A 27,574-nucleotide genomic window follows, 5' to 3' on the forward strand; every position below is an offset into this window, starting at 1 on the left:
GGGGAGTAAGGAAAAAGGGAGGTTTCAAAGGATATTTACATGTTAAAGAAGACCTAGAAGATACCGCAGTCCTTGCCATTGTCAAGCTAAGGTTGTTTTCCCCCACTAGCAAGGTAGTTGGGAGATTTCCCAAAGTATGTCACACGTTTCCCCCCCAGGAGTGGGGGGAGGGAGGAGGCCGCAGGTGACAGCTCATGCTTGGTTTTCAGCCAGTCCTTCTGCTCCCTCATCACCCTCCAAGAAGCCTATAACAGGACATGTGTCCTTGAGCACCAATGTCCCTGTTGGCCTTGGGTTTCTCCTTCTCTTCAAGCATTTAAACAGATATAGTGCCTGTATGTCTACTCTGGAGGCCTGTGTGCTTTTGGGGAATAAAATCTAGGTGTTCTACATCCACAGCACATAATAATTATTCACTTAACGCATTTGTCCTCTAGCCAACCTGTGACATTCAGACACACTTCATAAGGATCTTACAGAGAAGAAAAGGGCAAAATGGTTGTCATGCTTTTTTAGTTTTCTCTCACTACTGCTAGTTATGAGTTGGCTTACAAGGCTAGCAAGCTAAAACAGCAAAAATGTCCCTTTGTTTAAAATGGACTTTATAGACAAAACCCTGAAATGAGGTTACATTTGGGTTTTCTCACCATACTCTTTCCCCTCTCTTGTCCTAATGGTCCACACCCTTGCCTGGATCCTTCCTTTTCTTCACTCACTGAGCTCTTGCCCTGCTCCCGTCGCTGACGCGCGGCGCCTTTTGGGGGTACTGAGCATCCCCAGCATTTATTAGGCAACGGGGAGCGGCAGACGCTGTTCGGGGCCAAGAGACCGACGTGAGCAGAGTCAGCCAAGGCCCTTCAGACTCGGGAACTTCCCCACCCGGTTTCCATGGACAAACGAGGGGCGCGTTGTCCGCAGACGGACAAGCAAACGGAAAGCCAGGAAGCAGCGCCCGGCTCCGAAAGGGGCCTCGTGCCCGGCTCCGACGGCGGCGGGACCCCGTGCCCGGCTCCGACGGGGGGACCTCATGCCCGGCCCCCGGCGCTCCGAGAGCCGAGAGCGGGCCCTGGGGAGACTCGGGCAAGATGGAGGCGCCGTCCCGGCCCGCGGTCTCTCCGCTCGCCGCACGCCGCCTTCCCAGCGGAGCGGAGGGCGGGCCCCGCCAGGGCAAGGCGGGAGCCGAGCTCTCTGCGGCCGCCCGAGTCCCGCCGTCGCGCCCGTTTCCTCCGCCTTTGTGCGCGGACGGCCGCCTTTTCCTCGGGGCCCGGAGAAACCCGCAGCGCGGACCGCCAGGAGCGCGACCCGCGGCCGGGGGGCTGCCAAGAGGTCTGCGGGGCGGGAGCTCCGAGAGGCTGAGGAGCCGGCGGGCCCCAGGCGGACACCCAGCGGGCGGAGGCCGGGCGGCGGGAACCGGGCGCCTCCCGAGCCCGGCCTCCGGCGCGCGGAGAAGGGGCCAGGCGTGGGGGGGGAGACCCGAGGACGGGGGGGATCCGGGGAGGGGGCGAGGGGTGATGGACAGTCGGTGTCCTCCAATGGCGTCCTCCCCCGGGCGCAGCGCAGGCCAGTGAGCGGAGCGCGGGGGCGGGGCCGGGGGCGGGCGCGCGGCGCGCAGGGGCCGGGGGCGCGGGCGCGGGCGGCGACGAGGACCGGGCGCTGTCGGGAGCCGAGCGGAGCGCAGTGGGGACGGCGGCCCGGGGCGCAGCGGCGGCGGCGGCGGGGGACGATGGCAGCGCCCGCGGGAGTCGCGGCGGGGCGGGCAGACGCTGCCCGCAGGCGCTGGCTGTGGTCGCTGTTGGCGGCGGCGCTCGGGCTGTGTGAGTGGTGCCGCGGCCGGGGCGGGGTGGGGGGGACGGCGGGGCGGGGGGAGGGGCGCGGCGGGGCGGGGGGAGGGGCGCCGAGGGGGGAGGGCGCGGAGGGGGCTCCCGGGGCCTGCGGCTGCGGGGCGAGGGGCGGGCTCCCCGCCTTGCTCCCGCCCGCCCTGCCCGCGTGTGGCCCGGGGGCGGCCCGGCCCCGCTCCGGGGGTTCGGGTTCGGGCTGCCCGGGGTGGCGCGGTCGCCGCCTGTGGGCGCCGGCGGCAGGTCGCGGGGTTCCTTGCGCGGGGCCTTTGTGGGCGGTTTTGTCGGCCTGAGGGAACGTTTGGTCTCACCTCGGAGGTGCGGTTCGGTCGAGTCGGGCTCGCCCGCAGGCCCCGACCCGCCGCCGTCCCCGTTTCTCTCGTTCGCGAAGCGCCGGGTGCGTGGCAGCGTCTGCGCTCGGGCTTTCCCGGCGGGGCGGCCCTTGCTGTGGTCTCCGGACCCGGGCGGGCTCGTTCGCGGGGCGATCCGGGGGGGGCCGTCTTGGGGGGGGATTCCGGGGGGGGGGAAATCCCGGCGGCGGCGACGCGCCGAGGCCTCGCCTCGCCTCCGCGGGTCCGCAGGTCTGTGCTCCGTCTCGTCTCCTCAGAGGAGGGGTTCAGAGTGCGGCCCGGGGGGTGAGACCGGGTCTGGGTTTTCAGTGTTACTTGCTTATTTGACAGAGAAGAGCACAAGTTGGCAGAGGGGGAGGGGGACGCAGGCTCCCCGCCGAGCGGAGAGCCCGATGCGGGGCTCGATGCGGGGCTCGATCCCATGACCCTCAGGAAGACCTGAGCGGGAGGCAGAGGCTTGACCCACGGAGCCACCCAGGCGCCCCCAGCCCTTGTGTTTTAAGCCACAAGTGAGGAAATAGACTGAAAATGAGGGGATGAGAAATGCTGTGCTCCGACGGGCGGGGTCGGGCGCTGCTCCTGAGGGCGCGGCCCTGAGGCGGTCTCGTCAGGCGGTCTCGTCGGGCTCGAGCAACGCCCGCAGGACGAAACACTGGGTGTTCGTGGGGTCCTGTGGAGGACGGTCAGAACAGCAGCTTCGCGGCTCGGACGCGCCCCGCGCCGCAGTCGGGGAAGAGGGTGGACAGGAGGCTGTCTCATGAAGCAGTGGCTCGTGCTGGCTTAATTTTGGAAGACTTGGCAAAAACTTGCCCTCGTCTTCAAAATCCCCTTTTCTGGCCGTAGACGGCGCACAGAGAGCAGTCCACCTCCGTAGAACACCTTGCAGAGTTCGGTCGGGATACCGTTATCCGGCAAACATTTATTGAGCCCCAGAAGTGCTCCGGGAAGGACAGCCCCTGCCCTCCGTACTTTACCTCAGTGGGAGAAGCACCGGCGGTGACTTGAGAAACCCCCGTGGAGAGCCGTGTGCCCCGAGATCCCTGAGGAGGGCCCTCCTCCCACACTGGACGGGGCGCCGGAGGAAGACACGCTTCGCTGAGTAGGCGTGGGGCAAGGAAACGGGGTCCTCAATGGACCTGTGGGTCGGTCACTGCGGTGGGAGGTCGGAGTTACCCGGCGAGGGAGGTGGGGCAGTTGAGGCGGGAGAGCCAGCAGAGGCAGTAACTCCCTAAGGACCGAGTCTGCCTATGTGAGGCTGGACGAAGGATTTCGTTCTCTGTGGGGACGCCAGGGATGGGTTGGAGTGGAGAGACGGAAGAAACCAGAGGCTTTAATAATCCGGAGGAGACCGGAGACGTGGATTAAAGCTGGGAGCTAGCTGTGAAAGGGGGACAGGCTGGTGAGCTCGTTAGAAAGTACGTTGGATCGGGCTTGCACGTTGATTTGCTTGAGCGAAGGGTGATCCTCAGGTTCGGGGCTAGGGAGGCTGGGCCCATTTTTGGCAAGTGGGGCTTCTCACAGATGAATGTGGGATTGAGGGAGCAGTGATGACGAAGTTACCTTCGGGTTTGGTGAGTTCCAGATGCTGCTGAGACATCCTAATAGAAGTGGGCGGACGACGGTGGGATAGGTAGGCCTGGAGGTGAGAAAGTTCGGGCTGGAAATACAGATTTGGAAGGTATCATGTAGTTAGTAGTTAGAGCTGTGGATTGTTTCGATGAGGTCACCACCAAGTGTGTTGAAGGAAATAGAGAGAGCCAGGGACAGAGCCGGGGGTACGTGGAACCGAGAAGGAGGTCCGATGAGTACACGAACTGAAAGAATGAGGCGTCTTAGAAATCAAGAGGGAATGAAGTTTTTTTTTTTTTTCCTTAAGATTTTATGTATTTATTTGACAGAGAGAGGTCACAAGTAGGCAGAGAGGCAGGTAGGGCAGGGGGAGCAGGCGCTCTGCTGAGGAAAGAAGCTTAACCCCATGGAGCCACCCAGGCACCCCAAGAGGGAATGAAGTTTTAAGCAAGAGGGAGTGGTTAACCGTGTCAGAAGCAATGAAATAGGAGGAGGGTTCACTGGGTTGGCCAATTGTCGTGTCTTTGGCAGCCCATCTGTAGGAGTGAACACATAGGGCGCCTGGGGGGCTCCGTGGGTTAAGCCTCTGCCTTCGGCTCAGGTCACGATCCCAGGACCATCCTGGGATCGAGTTCCCCATCAGGCTCTCTGCTCACCCCACCCCCCACCTCTCTGCCTACTTGCGCTCTCCCTCTCTCAAATAAATAAATAAATAAATAAAAAGTGTAAAAAGCAGAAGGGAGCGAGCACACAGTGTATGAAGCCTGGATCTCAGAAATCCGCACCACCCTCCTCAGTAAGCGGCACTGCCACTCACCTTACTGCTTGGCCCAGGAGCCTAGGGTCCACCTGCAGTTCCTCCCGGTCCTTCGTCAGGCCCCACATCTGCAAAATGTGCAGACACAGCAAGAGGAAACACAAGCAGGGGAGTGGGAGTGGGAGAAGCGGGCTTCCCACTGAGTGGAGAGCCCAATGCAGGACGCGGGGCTCCATCCCAGGACCCTGAGATCATGACCTGAGCCGAAGGCAGAGGCCTAACGACAGCCCCCCAGGAGCCCCTGCAAGAATGATTTTTATGAAAATGGAATCAGATCATTTTGCTTTCCTGTTAAAAAGCCTTAATGGCTTCTCCTTACGCTCCGAATGGCGCATGAGCTTCTCCCCATGGGCTGCAGTGCTCGGCGGGATCTGGTTTCTGCCTCTCTGCCTTCCACTTATGCCTGCCCTTGTGCTGCACCACCGTCTTCTGCTCTTCGACGTTTGTTTCCGGCTCTGCTCCCGCGCACCTGCGGTTCTTGCCGCCTCTTCCTGCTCTTTCCCCGGAATGCCGGGAGCTGTCTACTCCTCATCCGCAAGGGCATGATTTCGCTTTTCCAGAGGCCTCCTTCCAGCCACCTGCCCAGAGGAGTTCCCAGTTGTCATTTTCTGGTCCTTTGTTTTCTTCTTTGTTGTAATTTGTAACTACTTGGTTTTTCTTTTTTCCTCTCTGAGAATTCAGGACAGAGACAGTCTTTGTCTTATTTATAGAAATATTCTTAGTGCTGGGACACCGGTGGCTCAGTCGGTTAAGCATCTGCCTTCAGCTTGGGTTATGATCCCCAGATGGTGGGATTGAGTCCTGCGTTGGGCTCCTTGCTCGGCAGCGAGTCTGCTTCTCCCTCTGCCTGCTGCTCCCCTACGTGTGCTCTTTTTCTCGCTGACAAATAAATAGATAAAATCTTTTGAAAAAACTTATTAAAGAAATATTCCTAGTGCTTAGCACAGTGGATATGATGGACGCTAATGTTTGTTAAAGGGCAATGAGGCACAGGTATGTCTCCATAACAGTTTGTTAGTAGTTTGAAGTAAATAGGAATTAGCCTGGCATATGGTGAGTACCCAATAAATGTGTCTTGAAAAAAGGAATCTTTTTCCCAAGTGTGAATTTATGTATTATCTGGTTATTTTCATTCTTTAAATACCATTTCATATTTCTTCAGAAATGTATGCAGTGAGGGGCACCTGGGTGGCTCAGTCGTTAAGCGTCTGCCTTAGACTCAGGTCATGATCCCAGGGTCCTGCGATCGAGCCCCACATCGGGCTCTCTGCTCGGCAGGGAACCTGCTTCCTCCTCTCTCTCTCTGCCTGCCTTTCTGCCTGCTTGTGATCTCTGTCTGTCAAATAAATAAACAAAATCTTTAAAAAAAAAAAAAAAGAGGGACACCTGGGTGGCTCTGTGGGTTGAGCAGCTGCCTTCGGCTCAGGTCATGATCCCAGCGTCCTGGGATCGAGTCCCATATCGGGCTCCTTGCTCGGCGGGGAGCCTGCTTCTCCCTCTGCCTCTGCCTGCCATTCTGTCTGCCTGTGCTCACTCTCTCTCTCTCCCTCTGTCTCTGACAAATGAATAAATAAAATCTTTAAAAAAAAAAAAAAAAGAAATGTATGCAATGAATTAACATTCTTCAACTACTTCAACTACTGGTTTCAGAATTAGTAGTTATTATATATATTTAAATTTTTTTTATCATGTTTGTTGTAGCCCTCAAGTGTTTCATCAATAGGACTTTTATCTGATGCTTGTTGACAAAATTCAGACTTGAGACACTACTTCTTCAGTCAGAAAGCCACAAATTTCAGTACTAATTCCCTCAGCTTTGTTCTTATTTACCAGTTGGGTTACTAAAACAAACATTCCAGGGGTGTCTGGGCGGCTCAGTCGTTAAGCATCTGCCTTACACCTCAGGTCATGATCCCAGGGTCCTGGGATCTGCCCCCAGCAGATCCCTCTCCTTGCTTGTACTCTCTCTTTCTAATAAATAAATAAATAAAATCTTGAAGAAAGTTAAAAAATAACTTAGCCCTTAAAAAAAATTCTGTCACTTGTTTTTACCCTTACTCTAGGATAGTCACTAGGCTCAGAGACTGCCAAAAGAAGAAATAAAGACGAATCTTAAGTGAAAGAGAGATCTATGTGAAAAGTACGTGAAATGAAGATTTGTGTTTTTATAGAGCACAGGCACTAAATGAACACCTGTTGGGTGCCCTGTGTCATTTTAATTCTGGGGATGCTGTAGGGAGACTGGATTCTACACGATGCACATACTGAAAATGAATAGTAAAGACCGATTAAATTCCTGGCAGTCACCACTTTAAAGAAAATGATTCACCTGTTTAGGAAAATATGATTCACATGTTATAAAACTTTGCAGAATTAAAAAAAAAAACTTTAGAACACTTATTTTTATTACAAAATAGATATTTTTTAAATTTACAAAGGATACACTGGGATTTCATTAATGGCTGATCTTTCCTACTGAGTTTTTAAAATGTGCTTTGATTGGGGAAGACTTTTTTCAAAAATATTATTGCATGCCCTCCATCTAGAAATGCTGGCCTAAAAACGTTAAAAAAATGTTTTTTATCAAAATTAAGAAATGGTCAAACATTAAGGAGCACAGTGTTGAATTATGTCACTTTAAAATAATCTTGTGCTTTTTCTAGATAGCACCTAAAAAAGCTAAGGTGCTGTATCATAGACTAAGCCTCAGGGAGAACTTTATATGACCCTGTACCAGACGGTATCTTACAGTTACTCCCTCTCCAGTCACATCCAGGTTATATTTGCTAAATACTCTTCTTCAAAGGGTGTTGCTCAGAAACACTGGTAAAGGACTCCATTTCCTCAGAGAAGAATGTGTTAAGATGCAAATACTTGAGATCCCCTAAATGGCCAAGAATGGCAGAGAGAGAATGAGTATATAAGGAAGGAGAAATTTTGAGTTAATTAACTGATACTATATCTGCCTGTATAGATACAGATACGGATCCTGTGTGTCTCTTCTGTCAGGTATAGTTCCTGTTTCTTAGCCCTTAGAAATTGGGATATAGGGCTGGCAGGGGGGCTCAGTCGTTAAGCGTCTGCCTTTGGCTCAGGTTGTGTCCCAGGGTCCTAGGATCGAGCCCGCATCGGGCTCCCTGCTCAGTGGGAAGCCTGCTTCTCCCTCTTCCACTCCCCCTGCTTGTGTTCCCTCTCTGTATCTCTGTCAAATAAATAAAATCTTAAAAAAAAAAAAATCTGGATATAAAACCAGTTTCATGTTACTGATGTTGCTCTACCCTCATTGGCTGAGTGCTTCCTATGTGCTAAGCCTCTACTAAGCAACTTACATGCCTTATCTCATTGACTATTCTGGGTGATAATCACTGTTTTTCTTTTTTAAAGATTTTATTTATTTATTTGACAGAAATGCAGAGAGCAAGGAAACACAAGCAGGGGGAGTGGGAGAGGCAGAAGCAGGCCTCAATCCCAGCAGCCTGGGGTCATGACCTAAGCCAAAGCCAGCCACCCAGGCGCCCAATAATCACTATTTTTCTGAATTTTACAGATGAGGAAGCTAAGAATCTGGTAGGTTGTGTAACTTGTCCAAGGTCACAAAAAGCTAATACAGGATAGAGCTGGGACTCAAAGTATCTATATGCAGCCTCTCTGCCATATTGCAGAATTTCTCCTTCAGGGTCCAGCCATTTTTTAGGAGGCTTTTGGCATCTCTGAAATGTTTTCAGAGAGTCTTTATTCTGCCCCGGGGTGTCCAGTCTACTTCCCTTCATCGTTCCCTTCATGGTAACGTTTGTGCAAGAACTGTGATGGCTGGGCCCCTGCTGCCTGCTGTGGAGACAGCTGCCGTGTTGGAGGCATCCTTGCTAGCGGCAGAGTCTGAGCCCCCAGTGCTCCGACTGCCTCACAGCATTTGTAATGCTGTGGTTTTTCTAGATTCTTTTCACTCTTACACTGATCTGCCTGGGACACCACATGACTCCGTTTAACCATGCATCTGACACCACGCTAGGCTCTGAAAGGTCCCTTGCCCCCTCGTCAGGAGGCACGACCTAGGGACCACGCCACTGAGCCTTACCTTTCTGCTTGGGTTGCATCCTCCCCTGGAGTCTGTGCAGGTCAGTCTACGCGAAGACTTCTGGCAGGCTCGCCCCGCAGGACATCCACACAGGCTCTGGGTCTTCGCACGGGAGGCTCCTTCCTTGCCGGCACCTTTGCCGAGCCCCCTAACCCCCCAGTAGAGGCTCCGAAGCTTGGCCACCTTGCTGCCCGCCGCGAGCCGGAGGTCAAGCCTTGGGCTCGTACCCTGTGGGCACTGGCTCTTAGCCACTTCCAGCTCTGCAGAGTTCAATTTCTTTTCCCCCCAGTGACTGAGAGTGGGAGAACTGGTGAGGGTTGCTGAGTTTTACACCGCAGCGAAAAGAGAGCGTGTCCTGACCGTAAGCAGAGGTGGTACCGACTGTAACCAGGCTCGAGTATACGGAGCTCCGAACAGAACATGCTGAGGGCCCATTTCTTGTCCTTATTTCACATCGTAGGGCCACAGTCTCTGATCCGTGATTTCAAATCCCCACATCTCTGAAAGCTGAAACTTTCCCCCTACTTTTGATAACAAACGCCTGTGGCTGTAAAATTTGAGCTGTACTAAGGAGAGACTATTTTTAGTCATGATCCCACTTGGTGTGATTAATCCTGTGTTTCACTACAGAAGTACTCACGCGTTTGATTGTGGGATGCTGCCTTGGACCCTGCTGAGGCTGGTAGATGATATAAAGTGTATGCATTATATTGATTTTTGTTTTAATCTGGAAAATTCTACATCTGAAACACATCTGACACCAAGGGGTTTCGATGAGAGGTTGTGGGCCTGTGCAGTATCAGCTCTCTGACATTTTTTTCTACTCTTACAAATACTAAGAACTACAAAATACATTTTTAGTTCTTTAAATGTTTTTGGTACATCAAGTCAAGCCACTGAAATGGCTTCATTCAAATTCCTTTCTTAATTGATGGTGGTTTGGGCCTGTTCCCCCATTATTGAGGGGTTCTGGGTCTGTAAACTGGCTCAAGTCTGGGAATTGAGGGGATGTAAATTTCTGTTTTTATGACTATTTGTTTAAGGTCTTACTTATTTGTCAGAGAGAGCACAAGCAGAGAGAGGGAGAAGCAGACTTCCCACTGCGCAGGGAGCCCGGCACAGGGCCGATCCCAGGACCCTGGGATCAGAGTAGGTCCTGAGGAGAATTAGCAGTGTCCCTTAGGGCGACTGCCTCAGGAGAGGGCGTCCCAGTTTCCTCAGTTTGGGCAAAGCACCAGTAGTCTCCTCGGACAGGAGTAGAGGCGTTGTTTTCCTGGCAGAGAAGACTGCTCCGTGTTCAGGGGTTCAGCAGCTCCACGTTCATCAGGTCCCAGCTTTCAGGGTCTGTTCCTTCCTGATCAGTGTCTTCACTTTAACAGTAGATGTCCCCTGTGGTTGGGAATTCAGTTTGCTTTGTCACTCAGCCACGCTCAGGACGAGGTTCTGGGTTTGGTTTTCAGCAGTCTCAGCTCTGTGGCTAAAGGAGATAAGGGCCTCTTTTAGGATAGACGGAGGTTTCTGACCATTTATTCAGAACTTGAATTTGGCATTGGAATCCCTGAACTCCTATGTCCCTTTCCCCACCTTATCTAGTGACATTAGGAACAGTCAACCAGTGTCCTCATTTTCATGAGTTTGATGAATGTTGAAAGCCAAGATGATACATGACAGTAATGAATTAAAAAAGATAAACCGTATCTCCAGTTGCTGACTTCCCCTGACGGGAAGCAGTTCTGTTCTTTTCTCCACGTGAACACTTCCTCTTCCCCTCTCAAGTCGGTGATGTCTGACTGTGGCCACACTTGGGTAAAGGCCATCTGATATTGCCAAATCCAGTGACCTGTTCCAGACCTTTTCTTTCAGGACTTCTTTGCTTTCCGTGACATTGTTAACAAGTCAGATCTTACTTGCTTTGTCTTTGTGACATGACTTCTGGTTCCCATCGCTCCTCCCAGTCTGCTAAGTCCCACCGTTGGTTTCCCATAGGTTCTGCGCTCCGCCCTCTGGTCGCGTCACCGTGTGCTCCTCGTGGGTGATCGTCTCCACTTTTGTTCTTTTTACCAAACCCATATTCATTAGATCTAGGCATTCAGTAAGGGTTTGTAAACGGTGACGCCTAAATAGGTCTCCATCACTCTGAACTGCAGACTCTTCCCCACTGTCCGTGTCCATTACAATGTCCAGACGTACCCCAAACTTTGTATGTTGGAAGCTCTCTCCACGTATCTGTTGTTCCCCACACTGAGCCTCCGCTCTACCCCCCCCCATTGTTTCCTGCTGTCCCCTTTGCCTTTCCCTCAGTCACCCAAGACCAGCGCTTGAGCATCATCTCAGACTCCTCCCTTTCCCTCACACGCCATGGATTTAAATCAGTCTCGCCAGTCAGTGTTTCCCTTCTGTCTCTGAATCGGCCCCTTCCTTTCCATTGTGCTTGGATGAGCGCCGGTCATTTGAAGTCCGGGCTACTGTAGGAGCCTCCTAATTGGTTTCCTGAGGCTGCATGTTCCCCTCAGGTCTCCCCTCCCAGCTGCTGCCAGAGGGATCGTTCCTGGGCAGGTGTAATCCTGCCACTCCTGTGCCAAACCCTCCATCCCTGCTCCCTCTAGGATGAGCTCAGGCCCTTGGCTTGACTCCTGTCCTGCCCCAACCCCTGCCGTCCCTTCCTTGCGCTTTGTTGGCTATTTGCATGTTCCTGCACGTTACGAGTTCTGTCCTCCTGGTTTTATGTACGACACACGCACTCTCCTGCCCAGGTGCCCTTCGTGTTTATGTACCTGCCTAACTCTTAGCCGGTCTGCAGCGCTCGTATCTGCAGGTACCCCCAGCTAAAGCCAAGTAGCCTGTGTCTGAGCTTCCTCTCTGTCACTTTACATAAAATTATCTTTGTTTATTTTTTAAAGATTTTATTTATTTGAGAGAAAGCGCACAAGGGGCTTGAGAGAAGGGACAGAGGCAGAGGGAGAAGCAGACTTCCCGCTGAGCAGGGAGCCTGCCGTGGGGGTTCGATCCCACGGGGGGTCGATTCTGGGAACCTGAGATCATGACCTGAGGTGAAGGCAGACCCTTAACCGACTGAGCCACGCAGGCGCCCCTGAAATTAACTTTTTATAGGATTGCCTCTCCACATGCAGAAACTGTGTCTTAGAAATCTCTAGGTCTCCAACACTTAGGGCAGTGTCTAGAACATGGTAAGTGTTTAGTAGATACCTGGTGAACTGTTAAACCAAAACCCAGGTGGGAACTATAAACCTTAGAGCAGAAAGCTGTGAAAATAAGAAGGCAGGTCCGCCCAGGCCTTGGGACTTGAAGATGCAGGGAGTCCAGACACTGGGTTTGACAGTGATAGGGCTCAGGGGAAACTAACCCAGCCCTCAGGGGCGTGATGCCCAGCCAGAGCTTGGTGTTGGCTTACTACCTCACGGAGAGCAAGATGAATGCTGGGGGCTAGGATGGTGAGTGGTCAGGTTGGTGACCTTCTTCCCCCATGCAAGGCGGACTGCTCTCCCAAGACTGCCCAGGGAAAATGGGACCAGCTCAGAGGACGTTCAGCGAGTGACTAATGGCTGTGGTCATGAAGCCCAAGTAGTCGAGACAGCTTTCTCTCCAGGGCAGTGACGTGGTTTGAAGTGGTGGGGTTCAGAGTCCAGGGCCAAGAAAGAATGCTTGAGACATCTTGGGTGCAAAAGGGTGGTTGTTTTGAAGCCTGGGGACAGGACCATTGCGCAGGAAGAGCTGCACCAGGGCCGTGAGGAGGGGCCGGTTATAAACTTCGTGGGCCTGGGGACATGAGCACAAAGGGAGGTGTCCAGAAGGACTTTCACAGGCTGAAGAAGACTCCCAGGATCCTCTTGTCAAGCTAAGGTGGTTTTTCCCTTTAGCAAAGGGTAAGACAGTGGGGACTACCTGGACGAGTGTTCTACTCTGCCTCTCTCCAGTATTTGTCATCCGGCCGCAGGGGACAAGAATTTTAATTTCTTTGTTTCCCACACTAGTAGGAATAGAACTGAGGGGTGCCTTGGATTGGCTGCTTCACGCTTCTCACTGGAGAGTGCTAAACTGTGCTGATCGTCACCCTGTAGACATGGAGAGACCACCTAGAAACCTTGACTGGACGGTACACTGTCCTAAATCTTGAGAGTTTCCCTAGACAAAGAGCCGGTCATTTTTTTTTTTTTTTTAAGATTTTATTTATTTATTTGAAAGAGATCACAAGGAGGCAGAGAGAGAGGAGGAAGCAGGATCCCCGCTGAGCAGAGAGCCTGACGCGGGGCTCGATTCCAGGACCCTGGGATCATGACCTAAACCGAAGGTAGAGGCTTTAACCCACTGAGCCACCCAGGTGCCCCGAGAGCCTGTCATTTAGAGCGGATTCTGTACAGATGAACACGGAGTGTTGTTGATACTTCTCATTTCAAAATCCATTGACCTCTTTGTTTTTCTTTAAATAATTGAGTTTTTATCAGATTTCAGGATATTTCCTATGTTAATGTTACCTGGAAAAAACACTGGACTTAGGAGTCAGGATGCACAGAAGTAAACACAAGTGTGACCCAGAGTGCAGCAGGCGTGTTCCCGCTAACCCCGCTCTTGCCGATCTCCTTTGCCTTTGGTAGTACTCTCCCTGCTGTTCGTAGCTGAGAGTGTTCTGTTTTTGCCTTCTGTCTCTTCTTTCTTGGCCCTCCTACTAGAGTGAACCTACACCAAGACCCAGAAAAGTACCTAGGACAGAGGAGGAATCCAGTAGATGTCTGTTGGATGTATTTTTGGTCACCATGTAGCAAAGTATTGTTATACTTTATTAAAGTTTATTAGTTCAAAGTCTTGAAATACATGAGCTCTCTGAATTTTTAAAATAAAAATGAAAACTTCCTAACATTTTAAGGTATAATGAATGTACCTTCTAAAAATGTGGTAGCTTTGCAATTCGCAGTAGGTGTTGCCTCACATAGGCGCTGCCTTGGCGCCCCCACAAAGCCTCGGGGAACCCACAGAGTGGCTGGAGAGCTGGGGAACGCAGTAGAGTTGTTCTCTGTCATATCCCTGTTGATCACCGTCACCTGCAGGGCGTCCCCGGGTGTATGCTCTCTCTGGAGTTGTTTCTTAGGGCTCAGAGCAAGAAACATCTGCTATTCTGACTGTCTCTCCTGCCCTCTTGTCTTTTTTTTTTTTGAAGATTTTATTTATTTATTTGACAGACAAAGATCACAAGTAGGCGGCGGAGGGGGAGCAGGCTCCCCGCTGAGCAGAAAGCCTGATGGCGGGCTCGATCCCAGGACCCTGAGATCATGACCTGAGCCGAAGGCAGTGGCTTTTACCTACTGAGCCACCCAGGCGCCCCTCCCTCTTGTCCTTCTGAACCTTGTCATTACCCAGAAAAATGCACCAACTCCCAAATCTCACCCTATTCTACACAATCTCCTTCTTCGAGTCTGACTTCAGTACTCTCCGGGACTCATGTCTGATACTTCCCCACTCTCTCATTTACGTTGGCCACTTCCTGGCTGCTCGTCTCTCCCTCTCCAGCCTGGACTCTGTGGTCCGTTGTTAGGCTCAGTCCCTTGCACAACTCCTGCCTTCCTTTCCTTCGGTCCCTTCACTGTATTCCATGAGGCCTACAGCCTTGGGGAAGCTCCTGCCGTCTCTTCTCATCCACTCAGAGTTTGGTGGACAACTCAGTGTGGCCCCTCACCCTCCTGGTCCAGGTACCAGGCCCTTCCCCACGGCGGGCTTGGGCCCCTCAGACGATGCGGCCGAAATTCACCATGGGAAATTTCTGGGCCAAGAATGTATTGCCTGCACTTTGTGTGCTAGAGTTGGCAGCATGACCAGTCATCCGTACTTTGTTCCGGAGCATTCCCGGAGCTGCTAAGAAAAGTGCCGTTGTTGCTTTCAAGGGGCCTGCCTGTCGCTCACCTCCACCTGTGGGTGAGATGGCCACAGGCAGCTTGAATTTGCCGCCCCAGTGTTTACAACCTGCTCTGTTCTTTGATCTGTTACGAATGTGGTCTGCCTTTGATCATCAACACAGACCACGCTGGCAAAGAACGTAACGGAAACGTTTCATCGAACAACTTCTGTCAGCAGCCTAGTTCAGGGAAGCGATACTTGGAAAGGGTTGTTGAAGTGATAGGCAGCCCGTTTACTTCTGTAGTGGTTCCCTGTTTTATCCTTGGTTTGACTTTGTGCTTGGACACCTGTGTCTGGGTCCCTTACAGGACCGCTTTCTTTGAATTTGCCATGTGTCATGTTGCTAGCTTTTTTACTTACTTTTTTTTAAGGGTGTCTGGAGGGCTTGCTTTATAAAATTTACTATTCACTACTCTAAGTTTTTCCTGGCGACATGCCCCTTGCATTACTCAGCGGACCCTACCTGCAGAAGGTACCTGAGAAATCTCTCATAGAACACTGGGCAGGAGAAGCCTTGTTTCTGCCCATCTGTGTTCTGTTCTTCTACCCCTGACATTGATCCTTTTTTTAACTTACATTTTCTCCGATTTCCATATTTTATTTAGTACCTATATTTATCTGTATTTATAGTAAGCAGCATCGACTCCTTCATATAAGTAAGCAGAGTATAAGTAAATAAACGTAACGATGCCTCTTGTTTCCTGTAGTCAAGCCGTACTGTTTTACTTTCCACTGTTCTGATCCTGGTTAACTTGGCCTCTGTCTCTGGACTCTGCATGAACAATTGCTGAGCAGTCTTTATTACAGATTAGAATGCCTTCTGTTTTGAGAAAAACAGATGGATCTCACTGAGGTGGGCTGGGCGGCCTTCCTGGCCTCTCCTTCTAGCACGGTTACCATCCAGAAGCCGGCCGGCCCACTGGCGTCGCCGTCTGCAGCTGAGGGGCGACACTTCCTCTGTTGCATGTACAGTGAAGATGGTGGGAGTGACCAATGTCTGCACTCAAGGTGCCTATTTTTTTCTTAAGGTTTTATTTGAGAGAGAGCATGAGCAGGGGGCAGAGGGAGAAGCAGGCTCTCCGCTGAGCTGGGAGCCCAGCGTGGGACTCGGTATTGGGACCCTGGATCAGGACCTGAGCCAAAGGCGGACATGCTTAACCCACTGAGCCACCCATGTGCCCCTGCATTCAAGGTGCTTAGAGTCCGCTTGGAGAGAGCAGAGGTGCGTGAAATAAATGGGACCAACATTTCTGGACCCCTTACTAATGCAGCAGTTTTTCAGGAAGGACAGCTATCGTCTGTTTTGATAGGTACCTTTTAGAGCCCAGAAGCATTACATTGCACAAACATTCCTAAATGTTATTGCGACTGCTCATTTCTTTATCGGAGGCACGTGGGGAGCTGACCGTGGGCCAGGCATTCCTCTCAGCCCTTTACAGCCCGTTAGTGGGACATTAACTCATTTCACGCTTGTAACAACCCTGTGAGGTAGACACTATTATTAGAACATATTTATCGTAGAAGAAGCTGAGGGGTGCCTGGGTGGCTCAAAGTGTCTGCCTTCAGCTCGTGATCCCAGGGTCCTGGAATGGAGTTCTGTGTAGGGCTCCCTGCTCAGTGAGGATCTTGCTTCACCTTCCCTCCCTCTGCCCCTCACCCCTGCTCATAGGCTGTCTTTCTCTCTCTCTCTCTCTCAAATAAATAAATAATATCTTTTAAAAATTAAAAAAAAAAAGGCAGCTGAGACCCAAAGGGGTCTTTGCCCCAGGTTATGCATCATTGCGATTTCCTGCAGCCCTCTGGCTTCCACAGCAGCGCAGAAGCATGCTGGTAGCTTTTCAGCAGCAGTTGTGAGGTCCCTTCACAAAGTACCTTACGAGGGGCCCAACTTGTGATCTGTAAACAAATACGATCCATTAGAAAGTGGGACGCAATGAAGCCCCGGAGTTCGGTAGGAACGTGCACGTACACTGGAGGTGCGCCGGCCACATCCCTCGGAAGCAAGTTCACAGACGAGCCCTCACAGGGGTCCCCTTCATGGACGCCTTACAACAGCAAGTGAACGTCGTTCATTGAGATTGTTTCCTTTTTTTTTTTTTTTTTTTTTTTAAGTTTTTATTTATTTGAGAGAGAGGCAGTGAGAAAAAACACGAGCGAGGAGAAGTTCAGAGGGAGAAGCAGACTCCCCAAGGAGCTGAGAGCCAGATGCGGGACTCCATCCTGGGACTCCATCCTGGGACTCCGGGATCATGACCTGAGCCGAAAGCAGTCGTGCAACCAACTGAGCCACCCAGGCATCCCAGAGTTTGTTTCCTTTTAATTGGGAGTGAAATCAGAAGAAGTATGGATGTGGGCACTCCCATCCCCACAGTATCTGGTTCAGATGTGGGAACAAAGATGTCTCAGTTGTTTGCAGTAAGAGGGTAGGGAAGGGACTGCTCAGCGGTCTGAGGGGTCTGAGGCTCGCTGGGAAGAGCAGGGCGGGCTTCCCAGGCTCGTTCAAAAGTGGCTTAAACGAACAGGGAGAGGGGACTGGCTTTACTTTTACTGAGATAAAATGGTGGGGCTAGGGCGTGGGCTCCCATGTGAGCCTCGGGCCAGGGTTTGGTTGGAACTTCCTGCCTGACCCACAGGCGGAATTACCTGGACTTTAACAGCTGGCCTAGGGGCAGGGATGTGGGACAGCTTGGAAGCTGTTGGCAAACATCAGACTCCATTACAAATGTGTATATATATCTGTATGTATGTGTGTGTATATATATATGTTTTAAAAGATTTTATTTATTTATTTGTCAGAGAGAGGTAATAATGAGGCAGAGAGACAGGCACAGAGAGAGGAGGAAGCAGGCTCCCCACTGAGCAGGGAGCTCGATGCGGGGCTGGATCCCAGGACCCTGAGATGATGACCTGAGCCGAAGGCAGAGGCTTAACTCACTGAGCCACCCAGGTGCCCTCACAAATATAATTCTAAGTGGTTATCTTTATATACATTATGGGGCAGAAATGTTGTCCAGGGACTAAAGTAAATACCGTATCACGTTAATCTATTACTGCAAATGGAAGATTCTGCAAACTCTGATGTTGAGAATGTATTTGGGAGGCGCCTGGGTGGCTCAGTGGGTTAAGCCTCTGCCTTCGGCTCAGGTCATGATCTCAGGGTCATGGGATCGAGCCCCGCATCAGGCTCTGCTCAGTGGGGAGCCTGCTTTCTCCTCTCTCTCTGACTGCCTCTTTCCCTGCTTGTGATCTCTGCCTGTCAAATAAATAAATAAAATCTTAAAAAAAACCAAAAATAATGTATTTGGAACCGTGGACACATGTCCTCTGTGTCTTTTAAAAACATTGGAAATATTTAACATGCCTTATATGTTTAGGTTAATAACCCTGATGCTGAAATAATTGGTATTCCCTTGTTCATTATAGGCAAAGAAGCTTTTTTTAAAGTCTAATTTTTTGTCATTAATGATTTTTAAGTTTTATGATATCTTTTTGTATTCTATTAAGTAGATGCTTGATTTTTTTCATTTTTAAATTTAATAAGTAGGACTCTTATTTTACTGTGCATATCTTGGGTTTTAGGTTCTGGTCTGTTAGGAGGCGGGATGAAAGGTGAATAAAACTCAGACTTTTAGATGCCGAAGGCCTGGGAGAGAAACAATTATCAAAAGACACATTAACAGGCCAATGGAAAATAGCATCTTTACCTTCAAGACTTGTGGTTTGCTGCATTATCTTTAATTTTAAGACAGTTTTTCATATTTCACTGTCTCTGACATTGGGATATGCCTTACAACAGTTGGTGAGTTAGAATCAGCATTTTTACTTGCCAGTGGCACGTAAAATAATGTGTCTTATCATCAATGACATCTTAGAATTGATGAAATATGCTAATTTTTATAACTTTATGTCTTCTCAGCATAACTTCATTTAAACTTCAGGACCAATATCCGCAATCTGAACCACGTTAGGGGAGACTTTACAGATGTGATCGTCTTGGCCCTGCGTTTACGGAAAAGTAGGCGTTGGCCCACGCTGAGCGAGTGGGTTGGTGGATTTGGCATTCTAGACAGAGAGAGTAGCGTGCACAAAGCATGATGTCATTGCGGGGTGTATTGTGTTGGGGACAGGGTTAGGAGTTCGCCATGGGAGAGATGTGGGCGCTGGGGCGAGATGGGGAGACAGATAAACTGTCAGAACCGTGACCTGGACCCAGCTTTGGAAGGACATGGCGTGGCGTGGCGTGGTGTGGCATGGCAGGCTGTGGAGATGAGCTTGTATTAATGCCCCCCAAGCCTCATAAAGCAGTGGGCCCCTGTCGCTTCAGTGAGGGGTGGGGAGCATTGCCACGGTAACAGAAGAGAGTAGATGACGCAGCTTGTCCAGTAAGAGGAGCCGTGCAGAGCTCTCCCAGGGAAGGGACCAGCTGAGTGCTGTGGAATTAACTGGAGGGGAGAACGTCACCAAGCAGGGCTGTTTCCTTCTGCCTCAGGGGAGAGTGAGCTGGGGTTCTGTGGCCTGTCCTGGAAGCCTGTTTCTGGACTAGTGCCGTGGCCGCTGCTGAAAAGGAGAGAATGGCTTTCGTGGGGCAGTGGTAGTCCACTCGGATGGAAATTTTGGGGAAAGCATATAGGAAGTGGTGTTTCCAAGCTTTCTTCTAAGGGTCACTTATTCTGAAAATTATTCCTAAGTGAAGAGCCATTTATTATTCTTATTTTTCTCTAAAATACAACATCTGGTAGAGGAAGAGTCTATCACAGAATTTTTTAAAAATGGGTTTTTGGTTTGTGGGTGTTCGGTTTTTTATTTTTGGTTTTAAGGTTTTATTTGTTTATTTATTTGTTAGTGAGACAGAGAGAGAGACTGCAGAAGCAGGGGGACTGGCAGGCAGGCAGAGAACCAGCCCCCTCTCCCCACTGAAACCCTGGGTGTCCCTTGATTTGTTTTTTCCAAGTTTGGGAATTTGATCTATTAAGGAGATAATTTATTTACTTTGGGTCTCCAAATAAAAGAGGCACAGAAAATTTGTGCGTCAGAGAGCCCCCGAGATACAAAGAGAAGACCAGGGAGGAAAATTAATGGAACCGGATGGAACCGTGCGGAGAGTTGCTGGTTTTCCTGTTCTTCCGGCGAGTTGTAGCGCTCATCACCATCTGCAGCCTCCAAGGGTATCGTTTTACACAGAGCTAGGGGAAGGAACTGGTCTGTGATTTGTTTTTTTGTGTGTGTGTTTTTTTTTTTTTTAAGATTTTACTTATTTATTTGGCAGAGAGAGACACAGCAAGAGAGGGAGCACAAGCAGGGGGAGTGGGAGAGGGAGAAGCAGGCCTCCCGCTTAGCAGGGAGCCTGATGCGGGGCTCGATCCCAGGATCCTGGGATCATGACCTGAGCTGAAGGCAGATACCCCGCAACTGAGCCACCCAGGCGCCCCAGGAACTAGTCTATTACAAACATTTTCTAATTTCATTTCACTTCTAATAAAAAGAATTGCATACTGCTGTATTGGCATAGTTGGGTTGAAAAAGAGAGTCCGTGGTAAACAACCTCCCTGTCTCCAGAGTCCTTGCTGAGGAAGCTGATGATAGCTCCCCGTGTCTCTCTCCAGAGATGTTCTACGAAGACGGGAGCAAACCTGTAAGTTGTTCACATCCCAAACATGTTGTTCACCAGCTCGCTCTTTTTAAACAGTGGTTTTACGTAATTCACCTACTATAGAATTCGCCCCTTTAAAGTGTAAAGTTCAGTGGTTTTTAGTATAGTCACAAGAGTAGTTTGGCTATCATTACTACCTAATTTTAGAACACTTTCATTACTCCATAAAGAAATCCAGCACTCGGGGTGCATGGCTGGCTCAGTGGGTTTAGCACCCGCTTTAGGCTGAGGTCATGATCCCAGGGTCCTGCACCTGCTTTGCGGGGAGTCTGGTTCTGCCTCTCCCTCTGCCCCCCTCTCTCCCCAACGCCCCCACTCGTGTTCTCTGTCTCTCACGTCTCTCAAGTAAATCTTTAAAAACAAAACAACTTCAAGGAGCTTGTGGCTGCCATAGGACAGACGTACTTCTTTCAAAGAAATTAGGTATCTACACTACTTAGTTTTTTAAAAATATCCCTCACAATGCCTCAGTGGCTCAGTTGGTCAGGCAGCTGCCTTCCGCTCACGTGGCGATCCCAGGACCCTGGAATCACATTCCATATCCGCTCTGGCTCGGCAGGGAGCCTGCTGCTCTCCCTCTCTGTTAAATGAATAAATAAAATCTTTAAAAATATCCCTCACATAACCTAAAGTGTTGGTGAACACCATCCCCTTTCTCTCTGTGAAACGCTCTTCCTGTCCCTCTGTCGGCTCTTCTCCGCCTGCCGGCTGGACCCCGGGTACATCGTCTGGGAAACACTCCCTGACCCATCGGTTCTTCAGACTCAGCTTTCAGTAACTGCGGGCGGTCTCTTTGCTACTCTAAGGAGATGCTTTTGTAGGAGCTTCTTAGGGAAGATGCCAGTGAAACGGGCAGGAAGGGGAGTACAGGCCTGGGAGCGTGTGATCCCTGTTTGGAGGACCATGTTCCTGGGTCCTGCCTTGTGCCCAGACCCCCCAGAGCTGCTGGCGCTCAGAGTTTGTTGTACACATTCCTGCATGTGTGGGTTCAGGTAGAGTGTCTGACGAGACTGCATCACCCACAGAACTAGCTAGCCCTCGTTGGCTATTCAACAGATGAGTTGTTTAATTGATACTAGCCTTTTTTTAAATTATCTTTTACATTTTTATTATCTTTGTTGTTATTTGATTCTAACAAAGCCAGCATCTCAGCAGGATGGTGGGGGAAGGGGCAGACGTTTTCCATTCTCTCTCATATTTTATTTTCTTTGTAAGGGGGAACACCTGTACTCTGAACTCTTTCTGGCAGTGCCAGGGGGCTGCTGATCAATCATGTTGACTGACGTTAAGTATCCATTTAAGGGCAAGTTGGTTTCTTCAGTTTATTTAGGGGAAAAAAAATGAAGTAATACCTAAATGATAAGTTTGTGTTATAGGAATCCTAAAAATTCAGCGGTTATCAGTTTGTTTCCTCCTGAAATGTTCTTTGAGAGCTTTGTGGCCATGAGGAAGTACCCTGTGTTGGGCCCACGAAGGCCAGGTAAGATGTAACTGCACCCCCAAGGGTCTTGAGTCTGGGGGGTGTTCTCGAGGTAATGGCTGTACAAGGACCAAAAAGGTTTTGCCTCTCACTTGAAAGGTGTGACCTCAATAGTCAGCAGTCAGAGAGACGTACAAGAAATACAGAGTAGCAGGGCAGAAGAGAAGAGGTAGTCAGATCAGGGAAGATTTTACCAAAGTCCCGTTTGGGTGGATTCTTGAGATTCTGTGTGATTTTAGACGGCCTCCGCCCCAGCTCTGTATGTCTGCGTGCCGTGTGCCCTGAAGCTGGGCCATCTGCATGGCCTGTTGAGGGAAGTGAGAGCAAGCCCATACCCGCTCCCTGGAGACAAGCCCTCACCCGTGGAAAGCAGGAAAGGGTGGTGTGACTTTGCAAAGTCCTGTGCCGTGCGGAGGACTATGGGCCTGGCGCAGTAATGGGGCAGCTGTGAAACTGGATTTTCAGTTGACATGGGTGAATTTGCATTTTAATGAAGACTCTGCCCAAAGGATAACCAGGGAGCAAACACAGCTGTGAGAGTGCCCATAGCTCTAGAAGAGGGTTTAGTATTTCCTTCTCTGTTTGATTCACTTCCCCTGTGTGGTTAAAAATGTGGCTAGTCTGTTTTCTAGCTTTCCACTGCCCTGGGACAGACTCTGGTCTTACAGCTCTGTAGTCCGCTTCAGAACCCAGCAGGACAGCAGTTTCCAGGCTCTCGGACTCCTGGGGCTTTCTGGCTCCTCTGCTTCAGGGCTTCTCAACACTCGACGTACATTTCTGTTTTTCCACTAAAATTGTTGTTTGTTTGGTTTTTTAAGATTTTATTTATTTGACAGAGACATAGCGGGTGAGGAAACACAAGCAGGGGTAGAGAAAGGGGGAGAACCAGGCTCCCCTCTGAGCAGAGAGTCCGATGTGGGACTCGATCCCAGAACCCTGAGATCACAACCAGAGCCGAAGGCAGAGGCTTAACTCTTGAGCAACCCAGGAGCCCCTTTCCTAAAGTTCATTTTTAACGATTAGAATAATAATAAAAGGACAATATACATAGATATGAAGTCACAGGAATAATTTGGGGACCTGAGACCACTGCCACCTTAATTCCAGCAGCTAACGCATTCTTCTGAGTAAAGCAGATTTTTGTAACTTGTGTGTGATTAAGAATACAGTAGTGCACCGCCCTAGTCATTTTTAAGAAGTTCCCGTCTGTGTGTATACTCTAATAGAGTTTTACAGTGGAACATACCTGTACCTACACTCAGCCAGATGCCAGGCAAGGTTTGGCTCATGTGCTTCCGGCACAGTCTTACCGTACTGCAGGACAGAAGTGGAGCCTGATAGCTCAGCGGTTACCAGTTGAGAATCACCTGAGGGCTTTTTAAAAACCCTGGAGCCCAGGCCACACCCCTTTCCAATTAAATCACAGTTCCTGGGGCTAGAGGTGGATGTGGACACCAGCATTTGCCTTTCATAGACTGTTTTTCATAGCAAAATTGAGAGAAAGTTTATATATCCGTGTGCCATATACCCATATCGTCCCAGACGTGCGTGGCCTCTGTCGTTGTCCACCTCCCCGCCAGCGTGATGCACTTGTTACAATCGATAAACCTGCCCTGATAGATCATAACCACCTGTGATCCATGATTTCCATTAGGGTTCACTCTGATGTTGTACCTTCTGTGGGCTTGGACAAGTGCATAGTGCCTTGTATCCATCATTGCCAAGCGGAGCGTTTCAGTAGTTTCGGTAGGCATCAGTACCTCTTAAAGCTCTCTAGGTGATTCCACTGTGCAGCCAAGGCCCAGGACCACTGCGCGGTCTTGTAGTTCTGGGCCTTATTTATTATTCTGACTTGTATGTGAAAACTCCCTCTGTCTTCTTTATACATCTTTATACATAAGAGCCCACGTTTTATTTGAATAAAAGATTCAGTTAGAGCTTGATAATCAGCATATTGAAGAGAGTGGTGCTTTGGGGTAAGAATATCCGAGAGTCAACTTTTGGCTCCGCATTGGCCGGATAAGTGATTTGGGCAAGTTCCTTGGCCTCTCTCTGAACTTCTGTCCAGTAGATAACACCCAACAGGGTTGTTGAAAAATACTAAATGTCCCCTAGTTCAGTAATGCTTTACCCATAAGAAGCACTCAGTAAATGGTGGTTTTCTCGTTGCACCCTTATTGCCTTATTTTGGAGGTGAGGAATGCCCTTCTTGTCACTGACCACAGGCATATTTTTCTCCAAGTCACATGTTCTGTTGTTGGCTGTAATACTTTGTGGGTTTTTTTTTTTCTGATTTGGATTAAATCATGGTTCAGGTATCTTCTAAAATAATGTAGACCTTCTGAGAAGATCTGAGTGCTCAGAAAGATAGATTTAAGTACAGTGGTCTCCTGTTTGCATGAAATTATATAAGCCGTTTCAGCACATGAGAAATATAAACTACATGAGAGTGTTATTTTTTCATCGTAAGATGGGCCCCCCGGAGGCTTCCGTGTGTCCTTTACACAGAGCTCTTTAGTCTACTAGAATCTATTGAAAGTGACATGATCTGATTTTTCACTTTTATCCGTTTGCTAAGAACTGATAAAGCTGGGACACCTGATGTGGGGATGCAGTTCGGGTTGGCTGTGGTCACGGCATTTGTGTTGATTGCTTGACTGGACATTTGGCCTTTTAAAAATTAATTTAAAAATTTTTTTAAAGATTTATTTATTTATTTGACAGAGACCACAAGTAGGGGAGCAGCAGGCAGAGGGAGAAGCAGGGAGAGGGCTTCCCACTGAGCAAGGAGCCCGACGTAGGACTCGATCCTGGGACTCGAAGATCATGACCTGAACCAAAGGCAGTGGCTTCTCTGACTGAGCTGCCTGGGTGCCCCGTTTTGGCCTTTGATGGAGGCCCTGCACTATGCCAAGTCTGCACTGGGACTGGGCGCAACCTGGGGGGCCAGCGCCATGCCCTGGCCACAGCCTGCAGATACTTGTTCATTCTCCAGGAGATGGTCAGTCCTTACAGGGCAGAGGCTGAGTCCCTGTGTGGTTTGAAAGAATGAGCCGCTGACGGACAAAAGAAAAGCGGCAGCAGGAGAGAGGATGAACAGTCCATACATAGAGGAGGGCAGAGAAGAAATACTAGGGCTTTAAGGAGTCATATGATTAGTTAATGACTGGCCTGATTCAGGACCTTTTGAATGCCTCCCATTTGAGAAACAGAAAGACCTTTGTTGGTGCAAAAAATGTTAAAGATAGAGATGTGGCCAGCTGGACATTGCTTGTGAGTGGAAGGAGTGGCTCAGAGGAGTTCAGTGATCCTGTGTGTTTGTGAAAGTGCACAGACCTTCTTTTATCATTATTTTCTCTGAGATAAAGGTTTGTTTGTTTTTTTTTTTAAATTCCGGTATGCTTAGCATCCAGTGTTGGTTAGTGTCAGGGTTACAAGACAGTGACTAGCAGTTCTGCACACTACTCAGTGCTCACCGTGGTGAGTGTACTCTTGACACCTTCACCTGCTTCCTCTGTCCCCACACCCTCCGGCCCGCTGGTGACCATCAGTTTGTTCTCCGTAGTTAACAGTCTCCTTCTTGGTTTGTCTCTCTTTTCCCCCCGTTAGTTTTGATTCTTAAATTCCACGTGTGAGTGAAGTCATATCTTTCTCTCACTGGCTTATTTTACTTAGCATAATACTCTCTGGATCTAGTCATGTTTTATAAAGGGCAAGATTTCATTCCTTTTTATGGCCAAGTAATATTCCATTGTATTATACATACTACATCTTTATCCATTCGTCTACTGATGGACACTTAGGTTGCTTCCATAATGTATCTATTGTAAGTAATGCTACAGTAAACACAGGGGAGCATGTATCCCTCTGAATTTTTTTGAGGTAAATACCCAGTAATGGAGTTACTGGAATATATGATAGTTCAGTGTTCAACTTTTTTGAGGAGCCTCCATACTGTTTCCCACAGGGTTGCGCCAGTTTGCATTCCCACCAACAGTGCACGAGGGTTCCCCTTTCTCCACATCCTCACCAACACTTCTTTCTTTCTTTTTTTTTTTTTTTAATGTTAACCATTCTGACAAGTGTGAGGTGATATCTCATTGTAGTTTTGATTTGCATTTCCCTGATGATGAGTGATGTGGGGCATCTTTTTCATGTGTCTGTTGGCCATCTGGAGATCTTCTTTAACGAGATATCTGTTCCGTCCATTTGGGGTTTTTTTGTTTTTTGTTTTTAATTTGACAGAGATCACAAGTAGGCAGAGAAACAGGCAGATAGAAAGGGGGAAGCAGGCTCCCTGCTAAGCAGAGAGCCCAATGCGGGGCTCGATCCCCGGACCCTGGGACCATGACCTGAGCCGAAGGCAGAGACTTTAACCCACTGAGCCACCCAGGCGCCCCTCTTCTGTCCATTTTTTATTGGATTGTTTGTGGGGTTTCTTTGTGGTATTCTTGTAACAGTTGTTAATATATTTTGGATACTAACCCTTTATCAGACATGTCATTTGCAAATGACACTCAGTAGGTTATCTTTTAGTTTTGTTGCTTATTTCTTTTACTGTGCAAATGGTTTTTATTTTGATGTAGTTTCAATAGTTTATTGTTACTTTTGTTCCCATTGCCTTAGGAGACTTATCTAGAAAGATGTTGTTACAGCTGATGTCAGAGAAATTTCTGCCTGTGCTCCTTCCAGGATTTTTTTAGGGTTTCAGGTCTTACATTTAGGTCCTTAACCCATTTTGAGTTTATTTTTGTGTGTGGTGTGAGAAAGTGGTCTCATGTCATTCTTCTGCATGCAGCTGACCAGTTTTCCCAACACTGTTTGTTGAAGAGACTTTTCCCCGTCACATACTCTTCCTGTTGTGCGTTGATTGGCCATGTGATTGTGGGGTTTCATTCTGAGCTCTCTGTTCATTGATCTGTGCGTTTCTGTGTCGCTCCCATGCTGGTTTGATCACTACAGCTCTGTCATGTAACTTGAAGTCCGGAATTATGATGCCTTCAGTTTTGTTTTTCTTTTTCAAGGTTGCTTGTCTAGTTGGGGTCTAAAAGTAGTACATACCCCTTTCTTATTGAACATTTCAAAAGGTGAGTCTCCTTTGGGATTCCCTCATCTAGATTGGAAGAAGACTCTTGAACCCTGTGTAAGCTTCCTCCAAGATCGCCCTCAGTGTCCTAACCCAGCCCCCAGCAACCCTGCGAGCACTGGGGCCTTACCCTCAGGGCATTGTTGTGCAGCGAGTGTGCTCTCTGTAGCTGGTTTAGTTGGCAGGTCTTGTTTTTCTCTCTCTCTGTCCTTCTTTCCTTCCTTTTTCAAACAAACGTTTGTTGAACACCTTAACATGGGCATTTGTGAGGGGACAAGACCATGATGATGAACCAGGTGGATGCAGTCCCTTCTCTCCTGGCTACAGACAGCGGGTCGCTCCAGCAGATATGTGAGGGGCCGTTGCGGGGCCCGGCCAGGCCAGATGCCAGGAGCACAGGGCGCAGAGTGTGGGCAGGCGCCGGCAGGAAGTCACTTTTAGATTGAGGCCTGGAGCATAACTGCAGACAGTGTAGAGGAGTGTGTTCCTGACATGTGAAAAGCTTTTTTTTTTTTTTCTTTTTTTAAAGATTTTATTTATTTATGGGGCGTCTGGGTGGCTCAGATGGTTGGGCATCTGTCTTTGGCTCAGGTCGTGATCTCAGGGTCCTGGGATGGAGCCCCACATGAGGCTCTCTGCTCAGTGCAGAGTCTGCTTCTTTCTCTCCCTCTGCACTACCCCTGCTTGTACACTCTGTCTTTCAAATGGATAAAAAAATCTTTAAAAAAAAAAAGATTTTATTTATTTGCAAGAGAGAGGGAGAAAGAGAGCACAAGCAGGGGGAGCGGCAGGCAGACGGAGACAC

At 49.4% G+C, this 27,574-nt stretch overlaps 1 protein-coding gene across 3 annotated transcripts in view; it reads left to right on the forward strand.

Annotated features, from left to right (window-relative positions):
* Window positions 1-832: 832 nt before the first annotated feature.
* MPZL1 (myelin protein zero like 1) overlaps window positions 833-27,574 on the forward strand; it is a 53,547-nt gene continuing 26,805 nt past the window's right edge. Inside the window, exon 1 of one of the 3 annotated variants that reach the window (XR_009406541.1) lies at window positions 833-1,326. Coding sequence is in view for 2 of the 3 variants with exons in the window: in XM_059412368.1 (XP_059268351.1) it covers window positions 1,086-1,326 (241 nt within the window). In the remaining variant the exon portion in view is untranslated. Of the gene's footprint in view, window positions 1,327-1,662; window positions 1,815-27,574 lie in introns of those variants that run through there. The other 2 variants (XM_059412368.1, XM_059412369.1) reach the window with 2 other exon arrangements.

The sequence above is a fragment of the Mustela nigripes genome, chromosome 10, assembly GCF_022355385.1.
Source record: "Mustela nigripes isolate SB6536 chromosome 10, MUSNIG.SB6536, whole genome shotgun sequence".
In the NCBI taxonomy this organism is placed as follows: Eukaryota; Metazoa; Chordata; class Mammalia; order Carnivora; family Mustelidae; genus Mustela; species Mustela nigripes.